The sequence below is a fragment of the Callionymus lyra genome, chromosome 14 (assembly GCF_982586985.1).
Source record: "Callionymus lyra chromosome 14, fCalLyr1.hap1.1, whole genome shotgun sequence".
NCBI lineage: Eukaryota > Metazoa > Chordata > Actinopteri > Syngnathiformes > Callionymidae > Callionymus > Callionymus lyra.
In genome coordinates, this window is record NC_141831.1 from 12,763,511 (window position 1) to 12,784,412 (window position 20,902).

General features: G+C 36.2%; 1 protein-coding gene across 2 annotated transcripts in view; it reads left to right on the plus strand.

Moving 5' to 3' along the window:
* Positions 1 to 1,658: 1,658 nt before the first annotated feature.
* Positions 1,659 to 20,902, plus strand: part of LOC148066052 (seizure protein 6 homolog) — a 156,709-nt gene continuing 137,465 nt past the window's right edge. For both annotated transcript variants that reach the window (XM_087806743.1, XM_087806741.1), the window contains exon 1: positions 1,659 to 2,061. In XM_087806743.1, the coding sequence (XP_087662869.1) occupies positions 1,980 to 2,061 (82 nt within the window). In that variant the 5' untranslated portion in view covers positions 1,659 to 1,979. The remainder of the gene's footprint in view (positions 2,062 to 20,902) is intronic.

Here is a 20,902-nt window from a genome sequence, read left to right on the forward strand (position 1 = left end):
AAAATCTGGTGATACGATAATTTGGGAACAAGGAGTACTTGACCTTAACGTAGATGAATTTACAGACCACACCACTCTTGAGAAGTCGTAACTGCTTTTATTTGTTTTGAAACCAAACATCAACTTTAAGAGCTGCTGGGGTGGACTGTATCCTCTAGAGCTCAGTTATCGCTGGGATCTCATAGGATTTCATTGCTCCTTTATGACTTTAGTGGCTGGAACCTTAACAGCAAAATAGAAATGAACAGACTACAGAGTCCCAGACATGACAAAGTAAAATAAAATAAAATAAAAATGTGTGGCTACAGACCACTTCATTTTAGCCTGTGCCTTTTTAGGAATTCAGAATATGTATTAAACTACGTGTTAAACTACATATTGTCCCAAAACCCAACTCAAAATTGTGTCCTCTCTTTGGGGATTCGGAATATGTTCAACCTAAACACAGGTATTATATGCACACGTAATACCTTTCCTGGACGGCTGGGTGAGCAAACCGAACACACCTTTACTGGAAACCGCAACCAAAGCCAACCAAGTACGGATTATAAACAACATATCTGAAATAAACAAAAATATGGTAACATTTCTAAAATAACTACATAACAATGGTGACTTACTGTGGCAAACTGCCATTCATGAATTTAAAGGTTTGCATTAGGTCGTGTAGTGCTGACCCAAAAACACAAAGTCAAAAATGTTATCTAAAAAACAGGATAAGCCAAACATTTCAGAGACAACAAATGCAAAAACAAGTAATCCAGTAAAAGAGCAGGTAAGAACAACGTACGTTACAACTGTTACAACGACAAAACTGGAGCTTCTTAGATGAACAAAGCAACTCACAAAGTGAGGCAGGTGGAAAGAAGTGAGGTAATGAGTGGAATGGAATCACTGGCAGGTCATGTGACAGGTCATGCGTCACATAAACACAAACAGAAAGGGAGAGAGCACATGGCATGCAATATCGAAAGACTCCAGCAGAAGCACCGGAAAAAAAAAGAGTCGAACATTCATTCATTCATTTTCAAACGCTTTATCCCTTACCGGGGTCGCGGGGAGACTGGAGCCTATCCCAGTATAATAGAGCGAGAGGCAGGGGACACCCTGGACAGGATGGCCAGTCTGTCGCAGGGCACACGAAAAGACAGACAACCATTCACACACACACTCATACCTATGGGTAATTTCCCTAAAGTTCTCAATCAACCTCCGTATGTTTTTTTGGACTGTGGGAGGAAACCGGAGTGCCCGGAGTAAACCCACGCAACACGGGGAGAACATACGAACTCCACACAGAAAGATCACAAGTTGGCTCAGCCTGGAAGAGAGTCGAAACATGAGTAATATATAAGTAAAAAATAATATTTATTATTATTTTCTCTGAGTCATATCTACTTCAAATCGAATTATTGCTTTGTAATTGAAATAAACTGAGATAAAATAGTGTCTGAATCCACATAATCATGTAGTTAAATATTGAGGGTTTTTTATATATTTAAAAAAATAAATGAATTGTATCGATATTTACCAAATACTTTTCCAGCGTGAAGTAAAAACTTGCGAGGCTGTTCCAGGATCAGTCGCTAGGAGCTGTCCTCGGTGCTGAAACCTCGCAGTCTGTTTCCTCCATGTGGCGGAGCAAAGACACACACACACACACTCGCTCCTTCACAAACACACACACACACACTCACACACACACAGAAGAATCCGCTTACTGAGCGTCTAAATGAAAGAAAGGACCTCCGCGTTTCTCCTCATCGTTCCTCACTGACATCCGCCGGCGCTCGTCCGGTTCCGAACCTCGTCGCTCCTCCGCCGCTGAAATCCACGCGTCTTTCTTTATTTTTATTTTTTATTATCCAACAAAAAGAAAGAAGAACATTTTCTTTTTTTTTCCGCGTTTCGATCCGACATCACGCCGAGGAAGTAAATTCTTCTCCCGAAAAAAACACAAGGACGGTGTGACTGCAGACATGTTTTGGAGACGGCGGTTCGAGACCCAGCCGCTGTCGGTGCTGGTTCTGGCCGCGGTCGTGCTCAACATGCACGGACAAGGTAAGAACTTCTCACTCGAACCCAGTTCTTTTTCTTATGGTCCGACGAACAAAAGGTAACAAGTGTCGCGATGCATTTTTGGAAAGTATAGCGTTTGGTTCCGGTTGGAAAAAGTTAATAATATCACGACAATTGAAGGGGATTTATTTAAAAGATAATAATAGACATTAAACAGTAAAGTATCCACGTATATTAAATAAAAAACGACTAGTATTTAATAAACCAAACAACAAAAATATAAATAAAGACTTCTTTACTGTAAAGTCATGGCTTTCATTTATTTATTTAGCTATTTATCATTCAGCTCAGACAACGTATTAAATAAACATAAACTTGCCACAAGAAGTACATCTTGGAATTTTTCTCGCTCCTGTGTCAAACTCTGATTTGGCCCCTTCCATTTTTTTTATTTTATTTTTTAACTTACACACCCTCACAGGTGAAGACGCAGGCAATGGCATTATTAATGTTATTCCCAATCAATATTCCAAGCCCGGTAATGGGATTCTGAGTGGGATTAATCTCCATGAATGGAGAAGTAAACAGTGGTTGGAAGTGACCTGTTTGGGCGGCCGGGGGTCCGTGTGACAGACGGCGCTCTGTAATAAGACTCTTAATCCGCAGGAATTGCTGAAGATTATTGACCAAGCTGTTTGACACAGTTGAGTGCTGGTGACGGTGCGTTCAGGCACACTGTTCTTGTCACAATTACGCGTGTGCGTTGTGCAGTTCAGTCATCAAAGAGTGAGATCATTTGAACAACGAGAAAAACAACACGACTATAATATCAATAATGTTGAATTTTAAAAAAAGCAACAATCAAAAAACATGTAATAAGTAATAGCTTTATTTGTCTGTCGCTAGAAAAATGGTATCTTGTTGATACTGTCAGTTCCAACTCATTTTCTATGAATGATTATTTAAACAACGTAATAACTCCTGGGAAATGAGCCACACATAGCCGAGGCTGTTTCCCCTCATGGCACCTCATCATCCCCCCCCCCAAAAAAAATGAGGTGCAATTCAAAAAGCCTGACATGATATTTCACTCCATCAACAACAGAACAACCTGATTTAATATCCAGCCGAGGGAAAATGTGCAGCATCATTCCGGGAACCCGTGACCCTCATATCTACAGGGTTCAAAATTCCAATATTATATGTATTTTTTTTCCCTGCTATCGCGCATTTTACAGAGTTTAAATGTTTAATTATCTCGCGCGGCTATTTGCCAACTCAGCATCGAAGCTGTTTGCCATAGTATCTGAATTTTTTAGTTGTTCTCAGAGTCAATGTAGCACTAAGAACACACCTGCTCGCTCCTGGAAACTCTAGGGAAAAGATGGAAAATGCATAGTGTTGTATTTTTGAGTGGAAAATATGAAAAAGAATTAGTAGTTTTTTTTTTTTTTTCTATAAAGTTGCTGAGCCTGAGGTTTTTAAACATCTCGATAAAATCTATTTTATTTTTGGTCATTAATAGGATTAGTTTGTGTATTTATTATTGATTAAAGACAATCTAGAGACACAAATTTAGGTTATAATCATCTTTAATAAACGATTTTTAATCTCTATATAAGCTACAAAGACAGTTTTTTAAATAGAAAATAAATTTGGGATTTAATTTATTATTAACAACAACTTTAAACATGCTTTTATATTGCGATTTGAACTGAAAATTATTTTAATTTATAAACATGATTGTTTGATGCGTTTATAGGTGTGAAATGTATAATATATAATCCACAGCAGCATCAAATGATTGAAATCCTCTCTTCTTTTTTCATCTTCTGCTCAGTAGTAAGAAGGTGAATCACATGACAGCACAGCCCTGGCAATTGTTGAAGTGTTGGAAGTCTCAGGAATCTTTTTTAAATTGATGGGCCTGGAATGAGAAATCATGTCGCCGTTAAATTAATCTGTCCTGACCTTCCATTACACAACTTTCAGTGGCACATTATTCAAAGTTGGAAGGAGGAGAGTTGTGAAGGATTGCAGCACATTTCAGGGAACTCTAGTAGTTTGGTAAAAAAAAAAAAAAAGTAATTGTGGTGGAATCACGACCCCGTTGGCACCTTTATAAAAGTCTAAAAAGTATAAAAATATAAACCGAAATTTCAGAATAGAAACGATGAAAGCAACAGAACTAGAACTCTGACCGTGTCTGTATTTACATCAACTATCTCTTCCATCACAATCCAGATTAATATCGTTATTTATCATCATATTCTTGCGAATTAAAAGCGATCGTCTTTCAGAGCGGATCACGCGTCTGACCACGAGTGCGGCGAGTTCATTGTTAGCACTAATGCAGAGCACTTTCACAGCATTCAGCTGAGCCTATTATCTTTATGTGCTTACACATTATCTCGGCCTGTTAACAGTGATCCTTAGCGATCTGGGAGTTGCACAAAAGGCTGTTTTACGCATTTTCCAAAAGCTCGTTAAATGAGTTATGGGCACAACAGAGATGACGGAGACGACGACGGGTCTCCTTGATTCACGTCTGGTGGGTTGTTTTTTTTCCCCCCCAAGACTAGATGAAGGACGATTCACGTGTTAATAACTCGTTCTTTGGCTCGTCTTTGTTGTACAAGAGCAGTAGCTGTCGTTGCTCTGGAAGATAAAGCATCCGTGGATTGACAGTCACAAGATTAAAATCCTTATCTCGGGCTTTTATGTTTTAACAGCGATTGGAGACAGAAATGAAGGTTGAGTAATAATATAAATTTAAAATTGGGAAAATGTCTTAACATTGATTGATGTTTTAGTCTTTCCCTGAAGTATTATTATCAATTTCCTTTCAGTATAAAATGAAAAAAAAAGGGAATTTTAGCTTTTAAGTTTGTAATTTCTCTTAAATTATTTTTTAAATATAATAATTCAATTCATATTTGTTTGTGTTAAGTTTTTAAATGTATTTGCTGCTTCATAATGGAAAATCTAAATCAAAATAAATAAATGAAAAAATGTAAAAAAGGTTCTTGAGCAACTGAGCAAACATTTCCAAAGATAAATAAAAATGTTTGATAATAAAAGTGACTTTTATTTGAATATTTGTGATTCAGAAGTGCATCTTTATAGCGTGTTTTGAGTTGGTATAAACCACTATTTGGCTTTTTGGAAAAATTGAGAATATTTTCTGTAATCATGGCATAAATATTTGGAAACTATTGATAATAATATTAGATTACCAACAAGTTAACATACAAATTTTCAAAACTTTTGCAACTGTAAAATTGTGCGTAGAGCCTGCGTATCAAACAAACATATTTGATACTGGTTCCAATACCTTCACTTCAATACCGATTACTTCATATATACATTTTTAGATACCAGCTTCATAAGATCATTTACGATAAAATGTACGAAAATAAATATATATAAAATATATTAAGTCTAACTTTCCTGACTTTGGTAAATGTCCACTACAAGCTGTTTTCTTATAATAATAATAATAAATCATTATATTTACCGAGTATTAAGTTGAAAACAAAGATTGTTTTAATTACATTTTTGATTCAACTACTAAAACTGCAAGTAACAGAAAATAATTAGAAAAAAAAAGTTTGGTCTTATTTTAACTCTGTTATCACAGGGTCAAAGTGACCCGGAGGCCCTTGTCAGCGTGACCCTGAGATAAAACAAGGGTTTGAAATGTCTTTTTCTATCTACATACTTACAATGTAGACTAAAAGACAGACAGTTGTGATCAAAACTACTCAAAAACGACTGTATCATTTTGATGAATGAGACCCAGAGCCTAACATGACCGTATATATATAAATCACTAGATGCCTCAAAATTTAATGATGGTATCTTGTGATTTATATCAATTTATGCATGTGAACCTTGTCTCTCTGTGAAACCACATTAATTTTTTAAGTTACCACGTATTTGATCACGTGAATAACTTCTGAAACTAAGCCCCGAAGCTGCACATGCCCAAAAAACACACACTAAAACATTAAAAAAAATGATGTAACAGAAAAAGCTTTTCTTATTTAGACTTTTTTAACTGCTAACCTCTTAACTGCACCAGCTATTTAGCAAGTATAGCAACTACCTAAATCTAACTTATTGTACTAAAGCTTCTCTAACTATGTGGCTGAAGTAAACGCAGAGTAAAAAACAATTTCCGCCTATGGTGGAACCCTGGCCTTGGAATGTGAAAAGGTGCCTTGGAAAAATGAATAGGCCCTTAATGACTTGGCATCTCTGGAAAACAGCTCTGTTACCCTGCAAAATGAGAAATGGCGAGGATGTGGAGAAAGCGATTTTGAAGGTTTAGGAGTCCACTGAGGCAGAGAAAAACAGGCATTTCTTATTACTGGACTGAGAAAATGGTTTCAGAAAAATAAATAAATAAATAAATCTGGCGCTGATTTATGGCAAAGATCAGAGATAAAGGTTCTGTGCATATGATGGATGGATTTGAATCCTCTGAGTCGGATAATTACTTGGGAGTGAGTCTGCAAGTTTTTTCCTTTTCTTTAATACTTTTGCAAAGTTAACTCTCTATTATCAATGAATATTTTTTTTGTGACTTTTTTCAAGTTTCAAATAAGTTTAAATATGATTTACCTTATAAAAGATACATTTGATTTAGCAAAGTGTCATCATGTCGAAATACCAATGATCGCTTTTGTATTTATTTTTAATATTACAACATAAAACAACTCCATAACATATTTTTGTTGTACTTTCTTTCTTTTTTAATTTCTTCTTTTAGAAACTTTTCTTTTTCTCAAAGGATTGTTGAAGAAAATTCAAGAAATGCTTAGAAAAACAACACCATAATAATATTAATAAATCTTTTTTTATATAGCTTATTTACATTTGTTATAAAATGTCAAGGTATTTTTTTCTTTTTTTTAATTGACGACCCCTTACAAAATTATAAAACGTGGCCCCTAAGGAGATTTAATTCCCCATTTGAAATCAAATATACTTAGTGATTATTTATTTTTTTCTATGCTTTTTTTATCAGTAGCTTTTTTAAAATTAATTTTCTAAAATCGAAGCTATTTTCATGCTTTATCCAAAAATATATGTCATTATTAGGATTGTTTTGTGTATTTTTTATTGATTAAAGAAAATCTAGAGACACGATTTAAGGTTCTTATCATCTTAGATTAATGATTTTTGAATCTCTGTAGATAAATTAGCTAAAAACACATTTTTTTAAATGAGAATATAAATCTGGAATTGTATATATTATTAGCAAAAACCTTTAACATGCTTTTATAATGTGATAAAAACTGAAAACTCATTTATAAACATGATTTATTTTCCTTTTGTTTTAGATACAAGTTTTTTTCTATGCAAGAGCTAAATAGTTATCGAATGGAAAGATAATTTTTAGAATTTCCTTACCTTATACTGAAACAAAAAAACAAACAGGAAACGCACAGACTCGACAACAGCCAATCGTAATGATCCTGCTTTTCAGGGTAGATTGTTGCTTTTGTGCAACGTGCTGGAAAATTTCCCCCCCATAATTTCGGGGGAGGAAACCAAAATCATTCAACACCTGTTTGCTGGATTGGCAGTGATTAACTTCATCAAGGGCTATTCAGCATCTGCGTGCTGTCATAATTAGTTTAACTTTCCCAAGGCCTGTCAGTGGTAAATGAGAGTCATTATAGCAGAATGCCCCTCTTCAAGGCTCGGCGCCCGCCTGCCCGCCTTCTCGCCCCCTTCTCCTTCGCCGGTCTCGGTCTCTTTCACTGCCTCCTAGGTGGAGCTCACAGCTTGGCTGAATGCGACTCATTTTCGACTCTTCATGTGCAAATGTCTCGCTCGCTCCATGAGATGATGTTCCATGCATCCTAATTTAAGCCTCATAAATTCCTTCCTGAAAAGCCAACGAGTGGAATACGTCAAAGGAGAAGTGTGTGTTTTTTTTTTTTTTTTTTTTTTTCCCCGTAAGAGATACGTCGGGGATTTTAATCACGCCGAAGGAATGGCGAGCGAGCGGCTGGGTTTGTCAGATAGAAAGCAAACATGGATCTCTCAATAAATGAGGCAATTTATCAGACAAGCTGCAATCCGGCGACACGTATTCCGTGGATTGCAGCTTGTTATAATACAGATCAAAAAACAATTGGGTTTGACTCTTCTTGTAAGCTGGATATATAGAATGCTTAGACGCCCTAGACACACGTATGCAAGCTATCTTATGGAAAAAAAACCACATATAGTTACGGAAAGTAAACACTTGATTTGTACTTTTTACTGAATCGGATTTTAAATTCAGTAAAACCAAATGAACAAATTGACATAAACCCCAATGATACAACGTACGATCATATTGTATCTACTCCAAGTTCTATTTGACGATTCAACCACAGATAAAAGTTCGTATTCAAATACATAAATTAGTTGTATAGGAGGAAAAGAAATACACACAAAGGATGGAAAACAAAACGATATATATATATATAAAGAAGGTCTTACAACATTTACATCATTTTACAGACCAATAATTTTGGCACTTTGCGTGTTCTATCTTGAACAATTAAACATTACACATGAATATTTAGACATTTGTCGAATTTGTTTTCTTACATTTTTTCTTTTTTTAAATTTGATTTCAAAGCCTGAACGAGCTGTAGACAGTAAGCTTTCATTTCTGCCGTTTAGTTTCCTCAGGATACACCGAACAGTAATTCGATGAATCTTGATTTCCAAACTGGTTCTTCTTCTGGACTTCTAAGGGTTTCACAAGAGTTTTTCTTAAACTTTCTCTTTATTTTTTGGTATCAAGTCCAAATTTTTGTTATTATCACTGCCTGTGTGGGAAAAGGAAGTGGGAGGATTACTTTGTACCAGGTATGATCTCTGAAGTAGTAAATACTAACCCTGACCTGAGCGATAATTACTCATTCAAGTTTGTGTCTGGTTGAAAACCTTTGGAGTAAGATAATGATTGGCTTGTGAAGCTGCAACAAAGATACAACAGCGAACTAACAGCGCAAGAATTGGGACGGACATGCAATCTATGTCCTTTTTTTCTATTCAAGTAAAGTGTGTGAACCAGATCTGATTTCTATTCTTTGTTTAAGTAAAAGTGTTCAAGATTCCTACGTGTAGTCCGACGTCAGAATCTGTCATATTCTTGTAAGGATTATCTATCTATATTGCTGTACTTCTAGAGTTATCTCTGATCATGATCACAATTAGTTTATCCTTAACTAATACAAAGTGAAACATTACTCAGATCCACACTTATATTTTCTATTTTTGTATTTACAATGGAAGTAAATCAGATGGTGCTGGACACCTTAAAGGTTGATATCATTCAAAGTCACGTTCATTTTTCTGTCAAAACAAAGTGCGGCAGAAAAGTATTTTAATACAACAATTAGAATATAAAGTATATTTGAAATAGGGCTGTGTACTGAACTTTTTTAACTGCAGCAACAGAAATGCTTCGGTAGTACCGAGGATCGAAAAGTATTTGGTCTTTAGTAAGTTTTGGTGAAGTAAGTAAAGATGGTTTTTGGAAGAGGTGGTTTTAAATAAAAGGGATGGCGAAGAAGAACCAAAAACAACGCGTCCGATAATTGGCCAATCAATGGTACACTTGAGGTCTTATGAGAGGAATCCAAATTTTACATGGAAACCACACTACTGGCATAATACAAGATGCAAAATGACTTCTTGTCATGAGTGAAAATGGAATAGAACAAAAATTTAAAATATAATTGTTTTTGTCAATTGACAACATTTTTGGCCTGCGAAATGATGTCAACATTTGTGCGAAACTCTTTATATACATTTGGATATTAGATAAATATAAAAAAAACAATCAACAGGAATAATAGTCATCTAGTAAAAAGGGGGCTAAACTTTTTGGGGACCTTTTCTTAAACATTCATCTGTAGATCCAATGTGTTTTGATGAACTGGAAAATAAATATTGAGTGGAGTTTCTTTGCCGGTAAAAGACAAGTCTATTCCTCTTCACAGCACACACACACACACAGTTTCATTTCTCATGAGGTCTCCCACTGTAGACACTGCCGGGCCTGCACTCCCTGCAGGGAGGGCAATGGACCTAGAAACCGAGTCTGGCCTCTCTGGGAGGCCAAGCACACTTAAAATATTCAAGGCATACAGCAAAAAAAAAAGCTCCAAATGAAGCCATTGCGAGTTTTTTTCCCCCAAAGCTGTACATCAATGACTTTTCTCCCTCTCGCTGCTTTGCCTTTTGGTCCTATTGATTCTTGCAGTCATCTGCTAAAAAGAGTCAACATGGTTCACCCTTCAACCCACCCCGCCAAGCAAAAGCTCCCACTCCCAACACCTTTCACGCTCCGCCTGGCCGTGTACACAGTGCCCTAATCAGGACTGGCGTGTTTTGCGGCCGCGGTGGAGATGGCTCTCTGAAACGATTAGGCTTGGGGACAGCTCCGGCTCTCTTCCCCTCTTCTCCATGCCAGATCCCATCTAGAAAGCATTTCATCTGCGCTGGTGCAAAAGGCTTTACGCCGGGGTCGGGGAGTGTTGTGTGGAAAGTAGCAGGTAATAGGCTGTGTAATGTGTTTGGTAGGGAGGGGGGGGGGGTAGTAGTACTTTTAGTATTCACGGTTAGTGCCGACCTCTGGCAGGCTCAGCCGCCCCCTCAGTAATTTCCTCTGAAAAGATGTAATTGAATTCATCAGGACGAGTAAACATATTATAAGTAGCAGATAAGGATAACAATGTTGTGGTCGAGATCAAGGAAGGGGATTGCGGGCCTGACGAGTAATTGGAAATAGCAAATAGACAAACAAGCGAAAAAACAAAGTGAAGATCTTCCATTTAAAGTTGTGTCTCCCCCTTGCATTTAATGATATATAGTGTTGCTTGTTGAGTAGGTCTTTGGAGTTACACAGTGTGTCCTCCATTGTAAGCTGCTGGAGAAGGACCTGCTGGGATTGAGATGGAATTTTTCGTAGACCACTATTTTCGTGGAGAGTCAGGCCCTAAAGTAAATACAAGACAACTCTAAAAAAAAAAAGTGTCACGATAAAGCCTGTACTGCGAGTGCTCGGTGAGACTCTTGGTTCCCGGAATCTGGAGGCGGTCTCGGTGGAATCCCACTCCGTCTAGACAAGCATCCTGGAGAATTGAGTCGGCTCCCAAAACTGTCGGCGAAAAAAAAACCCAATTATCTCCGCGTTGAGATTTCCCTCAGTAATGACAAGCCCTCGTTTTTCTAATTTGTTTTGCAATAGGCAAAAAAAAAAGTGTCTCATCTCCACAGGAGTTTTTCCTTCAGGTCTTGGTCCCAGTGGGCATTTTGTCGACACCAAAAAAAAAGCTGATGGTGAAGGGCGGTCGTCACCGGCTACTAGGCAGACTCTTGAGAGTGCGCCATCTGCTTCACATTTTTCCGCGATATTGTCATGGAAACCTTAAGTAAAAATATCAAGAAGGACATGGTGCTTACAGGAAGTGCTCTTCATTGGAGAAGCCTCTTTGGTGACGTCAAATTTTGTACGGATAGTTGTTCAAGAGCACTTCAACATTGACTAAAAATAACAAACCATTCTAATCCATGGTCCAAGGCATAAGTAAAATGAATGTTATAGAAGCTTTGAACTTGTTATTCTGCAAATTTTGGTTGAACTTGATCCAGCAACAGATAAAAATGTCCTTCTTTCGACTGACTTCCCTGTATTGTCGTCGTCCACTGTTTTTTTTTTTCCACCCCCCCACTCTCTTGCTCACAATGATGAAAATGAAGGGCCCCGTGTGCAAGCTCGTGTATAATTTTTTGGTCCTAACAATCGACCGCTGTCATCAAAATATCGAACGTTGTCTGCGCGAGCGACCGCTGGGTGGTCGGGCAATTGTCTGTCAGTTACTAGACGAGGCTGTGCCTCTCGCGGTGATGGAGGGGCGGCTCATTGTGGTGGCTTCCATCTGTCAGGGCACAGAACCGCCTTGCAAAAGAATACTGGTGCTTAAGAATGGATTAGTTAGCAGGGAGCAGCTGGAGCTCTTTTAGAAGCCGGGCATTGATTGCTGCAGCTTTTAGTGCCAAAAAAAAGCTGCTTCTTGCATTTCTATAGTCAACTGCCTTTATGATGAGGAATCCATGAGATGTTGTGTTTCGATTTTTTTTTGGACGGAATGAATGGCTTGTTAAATGTTCCATTCATCGCCAGGTTTTCTTAGAAACACATTTTATGTGTTATTTTTTTGTAATACATTCCAAGGATTCATGAGCAATTTATATGTGCAACCCACTGGCGGCCATTTTAATATCGCAGTCATTGCATCTGGAAAAAAAAAACATACAGTCTATTATATACATTTTTACTACGTCTTCATACACAATATATCATCAGTAATGCAGTCGCACGAAGAGATGTGGAAATCCGATGGTCATAGAAGTCGCAGAAGCGATAATATATAATGGTACCTTTGTAAAAAGATGTAGTTAGGATCAGAAATAACAGTATTTTGTTGTGTCAAATAACAGTTTTCCTGTGTGTGCTCGTATTAATCTGCAATACTTCATGGACAGTGTATTAATACGAGAGAGAACTTTTCAATTATCATGTCTTGAAGTGTACAGGAGGAATTCATATGGCTAAGGAATAGTGATTTGGAATTGACCCATTTAAAAACAAAGAAATTAACACATACAGATTGTAATTTAACATGTCTATGCAATCTGCAATATCAAGATTTGATTCCCATCCATGAAAATTCTAAAACTATTTCTGATGTGTTAGTTAAAATCTAGATGGATACGGACATAAGTGGGTGATTAAAACAAAAACCCACACTAAAGGTTCTTGCTAACTGCAACCCTGGCAATATTTGGTCGTATAGTCCTGGTTCACCACCGTTGTCCCTTCTTTGAGGAACGTGACCTTAAAAAACTGCCAACTAAAGCGACTCACCTGATCTCCGTTTGACCTCAACTTCTCCGACTCGCCGGGACTGCTAAGCTCCTCTTCTTATCTCTAATGATAAGGATAGCAGGGTTCTTCACCCGAGGAACCCACTCCCTGCTATTAATATACTCCAGTCTATCTAAATCTCCTAGTACAGATATGAAAATCCTACTTTTAACTTTAATTCCGTGTATTATACTGTCACTTTTTGAGTGAATACGTTTAAATTAAACTAAAAACAAGGGTTGTGAGCATCCAAACGTGTTAACGGGTACATAATTATTAAAACATAAACATTTTAAAATCACTATAGAGCCACGCAAAATAATACTATGAAGCCTTGTGGTGCAGCTTTCTAGTTTGAGAAAATTTTGAAAGATTTTTAGGTTAGTAAGTAAAACCAAAATGAATACATAAGGCTTATAAGGCGCAATGTTTGTTTTTTTGAAAACTAAAGGATTTTCAGTGCGCATTATAGTCCGAGGAAAATATGGTAAGTCATGTGTTTTATCCGTTGTGTTGGCTTTAATTTAGCATTTGAAAGGGTCTACAAGAATACATCAATATGTGTCCGATGACTACTGGAAGGGGTTTGCTGTAATGTGATTAGGGGTTGTTTGAATGGAGACAGAATCATAATTTGCAATTGCATATAAGCAGTTACACGACAACAACCCTCAACTACACGTATGTAAAAATGTAACCGTTGACACCCCTAATAATAACTGGTATCATCTACAAATTTCTAATAACCACTATTACAAATTTACAAACTTCTAATTTCTAAATTACTTTTTTCAGCTGAATTTAAGGGGATCTAAGGCATTTCCTGGCCGAACATGCTATTCCGATAAACTGGTTATAGTCCCTATATTTAAGGTTTAGCCAGCGACAACTATCCCTATGTGAAGATGATACAGTTTTACTCCTAATTTCCTTCAGCATCTTTAGAAAAAATCCTCTTGATCCATCAAACCAAGAGAATCATTTCCTGAAACTACCTATAACACAAGATGGTTTCCTTTATTCCTTTATGTTGCTCGTCCTTCTTGTTGCTGCTTTACACAAAGAAATCCGGTCGAGTAATAACATGAAATTGCAGAAGGAATGTTTATACCTTTGTTATGGAGGGATGTGGATCAATTGTTTGGTTTAAGAACTGTGGTGTTAATATATATACATATATATTCTAGTTTCTGTGGCATTATCATGATTTAAAACAAAATCCTAAAAATTCCCTATACCTTGAGTTACGATGAAGGGAAGATCCTTTTATTCTGCAAAAGAACAGAAGCGTGGACAGGTTCTTGGGTGTCAAGGTGATCATTGCATAAGGCTTGAAATCCCTGCTTGACTTCTCATTTAACCCAGAAATCAGTTTGCAAACACGGCTCAGCGGCGGCGGCGGATGAGGATCCAAGAATCCGGGCTCGGCAGTTCTCTGTAGGATTTAATCGGAATCATAAAGACAAACAGAGGGAATGAATTCCGCTCATTGCCAGAGAGTGGACAACAGTTTTTACACACTCTGAGCCCTCGCTGAGAAACGCTAGATAGCCCTGTATAACTCTAATCCCCTGATTCCTTCTCTACAGCATGGACGGAAGGAGGGAAAAGCTGCGAGGTCAAATGTCCGGTCACACATTAAATACAATAATAACACAGAATATACAGTAAATGCTGAGCCTATGTTCATGTATTATGCATTAATTCGGTATTATGGTTTGCATCGTTAATGTATAGTAATCATATTGTGAGATTCCTCTGTTACAATAACAACAAATACAACAACAACAATTCTACCACTACTACTAATGCTACTACAACTACTAATAATAATTATAATAACAATACTAATATTACTACCATTACTATTACTACTACTACTACTACTAATAGCAATAACAATTCTACCACTACTACTACTGCTATTAATAATAATAACAATACCAATAATATTACTACTGCTACTGCTACTTATAATAATAATAATAATAACACTACCAATACAACCACTACTACTACTGCTACTAATAATACTAACAATTACAATAATATTACTACTGCTACTGCTACTTATAATAACAATAATAACACTACCAATACTACCACTACTACTACTGCTACTAATAATAATAACAATAACAATTATACTTCTACTGCTACTGCTACTTATAATAATAATAATAACACTACCAGTTTTACCACTACTACTACTGCTACTATTAATAATATCAATTACAATAATACTGCTATTGCTACTACTACTTATAATAATAATAATAGCACTACCAATACCACCACTACTACTACTGCTACTAATAATAATAACAATTACAATAATATTACTACTGCTACTGCTACTTATAATAATAATAATAACACTACCAATATTACCACTACTACTACTGCTACTATTAATAATATCAATAACAATAATACTGCTATTGCTACTACTACTTATAATAATAATAATAGCACTACCAATACCACCACTACTACTACTGCTACTAATAATAACAATAACAATTATACTTCTACTGCTACTGCTACTTATAATAATAATAATAACACTACCAATATTACCACTACTACTACTACTGCTAATATTAATAATATCAATAACAATAATACTGCTATTGCTACTGCTACTTATAATAATAATAATAACACTACCAATATTACAACTACTACTACTACTGCTACTATTCATAATAATAACAATAACAATACTACCACTACTACCTCTGCTACTACTATAACTACTACTATTACTAATAATAATAATAACAGTAACACTATTACCACTACTAATACTACTACAACAGCTACTTCTACTACTACTAATAATAATAATACAAAGAAGAAGAAGAAAGCAAGAAGGAGTAGTAATATAAGAAGAAGAAGAAGAAAAATAATTGTTAGATAAAAAACCCAAAAAATAATTTGTTTTCTTGAATGAATAAATAATACAATTAAAGTAGTAGTAATTTGCCTAATAATTCAGGTAAATAACTCTTATTTAGTTTAAAACCTGTTCATGCTATTGTTGCACTAATGATACTTCAGTGCACAACTGTGTTCATGGCCGACCAGTGATCACATGTTTGTCCTTCTTAAAATACAAACAGTGGGATAACAATGGACTGTGGGTGATTTACTAAGAATTGGTTGACATACATATTTATATCGTCTATTTCCATCAGAGTTGCCACGAACATGCCAAGTTAATTCCAAAAACCAAAATCGGATTAGAGGAATAGTTTGGGTACAAACAAACCATCTTAATAACGTTGGCATCAGTCGCAACACAGTATTTAGAACCTACGTCAGCACTTCTGAAAACAGCATGGAAAACAAAATTGTGCTGTATTAACTGAACTGTTTTCCACTTAATGCAATTTAATAAAAGTTTAAAATAGGAAACCTTTTGTCTCGTATTAACAAAGAGTGTTCCTGTCTTGTCTGGAACCTAAAAGCCAACAAATTCAAATGACTTTTTTAAGCCTTTGTTCCATTTAATCTCCTTTATCACACAAAACTCTTCTGAAGAAACCACCATAACGTCTTTTCCTTTTTGAAAAAAAAAAAAAGAAGCTCCATCTTTGAGTTTTGTGAATTTGAAGCATATACATGTCATCATCTTCTTCTTCCTCACACTTTTGAGTTGAAAGATCAGAGAGGGAAAGTTTCAGGTTCCCATTGAGACAACGGGAACGTCTTCAATTAAGTGACAGCTGTGAGGTAGTTTTTTTTTCAAATCATGTCATTCTTGTCTCTAACTTCCAGCTGAGAAGTTTGGAAACACTTTGACAAGTTGAGTACAAAAGTGAGACAGGTGCAGGGGTGAGGCGAATGGGAATCCTTGTCCCTGTCTATTAATATTAATAAGAGCTAATGCGCTGCTTCGTCAATGCATGTTAGCTTCTTTATTATGATCCTACCAGGGGAGCTGAATACTGATCTACTACAAGGTTTAGTTAATGCAGTGAGAAAGACAGAGAGTTATTGACCATCGCCTGGTGTCAGTAAGTAAGTAAGTAAGTAATTTAAAATTTATAGAGCGCTTTTCCCGACCAGGGTCGCAAAGTGCTTAAACAATAAAAAATAAATACTCCAAAAATATATTCTAAAAAGATCAAGATAACACCGAGAACAACACTGGAGTTTCAGAAAATCAAGGAAACCTGAACAAATAAAAATGTCTTTTCTTGAAGGAGTCAGTAGCGCAAAGAGAGAGGAAGATCGTTCCAAAGCTTAGGAGCAACAGTCTGGAAGGATTTCTCTCCTCTGGTCCTGAACTGTGTTCAGGAACCATCAGCAGATTCTGATCCACAGACCTCAGAGCCCGAGCTGGGGTGTAAGGCTGGATCAGATAATTGATGGAAGGTCTGACCATAAATAGCTCTTAAAGTAAGAACCAGAATTTTAAAGTTGATCCTGAAAGAAACTTGAAGCCAGTGAAGAGTTTGAAGGATAGGAGGAATGTGAGTTATTCTACTTGAGCGGTAAACTAGATTGACCGAGCATTGAATGTCACTTCAGAAAGATCCTGGTCTTTATTCAAAATAAAATTCAAAAGTCAGAATTCTCGCTGTAGAGTTTTGTATCAACTGCAGACGAGACAGATCCTTCTTGTTAGGACATGAAAACAAACTGTTGCAATAGTCCAGACGAGAAGAAACAAATGCATGTATTTTAAGCTCCAGATCATGTTGTGACAACACTTTCTTAAGGGAGTAATTAAGAATGTTTTTTTTTAACGAAATAGTCATAATCTCATGATTTTATACACAATGTTAGCATCCCAGGACATTTGGTAATTTAGTTTTTTATTTCACTGTCAGACTTTCAGCTAAAAAAAGCCAAGCAAATACAATAACAACAAAACAACATTAAATAATAAGAATACAATTTTATATATATAATAATATAATCTCATTTTGAAATTATAGAGTTATAGGCAAAAATGTATGTTAATGCTAATGTTGCGACTTGAGCTCAGTTGTCTTCATCTTGGTCCAAAAAGACAAAGTAAAAAACATCCAAATACCTCCATACTGCTAGTATGTCACATCCCTCTTGTATTGAAGCATTGACATGAGGAAACTGTTCCGAAAAAAAATAAATTAATATATATTTTAAGGTTTTCGTAGCAGTCTCTCAGCTCTAGCTAAAATGTCTCAGTATTGAAACACATAGCCATTGTCAGTGCATTTATAGGAACAGGTTATAATACATCAGGGTAAGTAGAAATCAACTACAATTTCAATTTTGGGGGAACTATCACTATATAAATGAATGAAAAACAAATTGCGTCATATTTAATTGGACTTTTTCTTTCAACAGAATAAAAAGACCTTCAGACAGTAATAATCAAAGGCATCCTGGCGAAAAAAAACTCACGGTTCTGGCCTGATTGTTGGGAACCTTTGTTGTGTATTTAATTCTGGCTATTTTGCCCATTCCATAAAAGATTCATCTTTATCCAAGAATAAAGGAGTACAATAAGTATAAAACCATTTATGTCGTCAATACATGATTTCTTTCTTCTTCTTTTTTTCTGTGAAATCATTATCCTGTGAAGTAAAATTGCGAACATTTTCTAGGCCTTCAGTAACAATAACATTCTTTTGTCTGGAAAAGGTTATGCGTATATTTCATGTATGAGGGGTTTTGCAACTTGTAAGAATAATTTCATTTGTATTTTAACTTGTTTTATTCATCTGTTGGATCTTTTGTTCTTTTAGATCTCAAATCTCACAAAAATAAATATAAATATATATTTTTTAATGATTTATGGGAAAGTGTTCACGTGGTATAAGATAAGATAATAAACGGTGTGATTTTTTTTTACCTTCAATCCACATTTCTGTAGGATATTAAATGTGTATTAAATAGAAACACTTTTAAGGGAACAATTAAATCCCACGAAAAGCTCGGTGAAGACTGAGGACGAGAGGATACAGTCGACTTCAGTAGCTTTTAAAGCTGATGTCTGGACATATTTAACAAAACATTGATGTTCGCTCAAAGGTTTAAAGCTATCACTGTCTACTTTCTTTCCACCTGTTGTGCACTTGAACTTAAAACATGTTTTTTTTAAGATGTATTTTACATTATTTTCTCATTTTTAATTAAAGAATTAATTTCCAAATGTATTTCATATGCTGATGATTTCATTTGATTTTTATTTATGTTGTTGTTTGTGGTGTTTGTTATACTACAGCTTGCTGTTTGACTACAAAAGTGTCGAAGGGTTATTCGATTTTCGGATTTTTGCTATGCCTTAAAAATACACGTTGTGATTTTAATATCTGAAGATGAAAGAGCAGATTTAAGGAAATAAAAATAAAGCATAATTTGTTATTCAATGAATGCGAAACTTCTTTTCCGCATGTTTATATCTGAATATTATTCAAAAAGTTCTGTCAAAAAGTGAAAAAGAACTGTGTGTGCACCTTCATAAAACCGGGGGTTTCTGTGTTGAGCTGAACTTATAACGTGTCTGCTCTAACTACTTCCACTCCGTGAGCAAACAAATCTGAGCAAGGTTTTAACAAAGCGGAAAAAAATCTCATCACCAAAGTGCAGCACTTGGCTCCAGTGCAATTACCTTCTGTAAATGAAGCACAGTCTGTCCTGTGAGTCGCTCACTGACACATCCTCACACACACACACACACACACTGTGTCAACACCACGGCGCAGGACGGTGTGAGGCTGTTTACCTTGGTTGCTGTGTGGATTGATGAGGTGGTTCAGTCAAAGGCAGGGTCATGATGTGAGTGGTTGGTGTATTATCCGAGAAGTTAAAAAAAAAAATAAGGTATCCCCCCCCAACCCCCCCTCGGAGGTGGCTAACTGAGATTGACAAAGCTGTTTCCTGCCGGTAAAAAAAAAAAAAAAGCTGTCCTGGGCAGGATCCAGAGCTCGTGGCTCAGCATGCGGATGAACATCGAAGATAGTGATGAGGAGTCGAACTGGGAGCTCGATGACAGGCTCCCAGTACAACTGTACGACTCATGTAAGCCGGTTCGGTCCGCGGAGGATTGAAGTTGGAAGAGTATGTGGAGTGAATAGAAATGTGTGGAATATTGTCTTGTCTCTGGCAGCCATGGAACAGGCTTCAGTGATAGTTTTTAGATCGAGGACGACCTTGTTATGGCTTCCTGTGACTCGACTAAATAACTACCTTTATACAAATATATTAAATTCCTTTACCTAATTTTGAACAAGGTTGCTGGTTCCCTTCCTGCTTCTAGAAAACTGATAACTTTGTGTAGAGTTTGTATGTCCCCCCCCCCTGAGCTTCCATGGGTTTACTCCAGGTGCTCCAGATGATATTGAGATGGAAAAATTGTTGGTGTTTGATCTCCGCTGTTAATATGCATTTATGCCTTATATATACAGTATATATATTTATTTATTTTTTAACACGATTGTTTTATTTCAGTTGTTTTATTTTTATTTTTTGACTTTAGAGTGGGTGTTAGAAATATCAATATGGTAATTGATCTTAATATTTACTTTTTCACAATTCTGTGTCCATCAAAACTTATTTTTACCATAGTAATTTTATGGTTTATAATTCAATAAATAGAATTCTAGGGTTCAACATGCATATAATCACGATGTTTGTTCATTTTTGTGTTGCAATGAACCTTCCGTCCGCAAGATGGCAGCAGTCATTATGTCCTCTGCAGCTAAAGGAACAATGAAATACTGCGAGAGTCTGGCGATGACTAAGGACGAGAGGATACAGTGACTCCAGCAGTTTTTTAAGCTGATGTTTTCACATATTTTGTTTTCAAAACAAATGAAAGCAGTTACTACTTCATCAAGAGTCCTGTGGTCTGTAAATTCTGCAATACCAGAGTCAAGTACACGACAATACTACAACTATATCCTTGTTACTACAGTATGGCAATATATTGTATCGCTG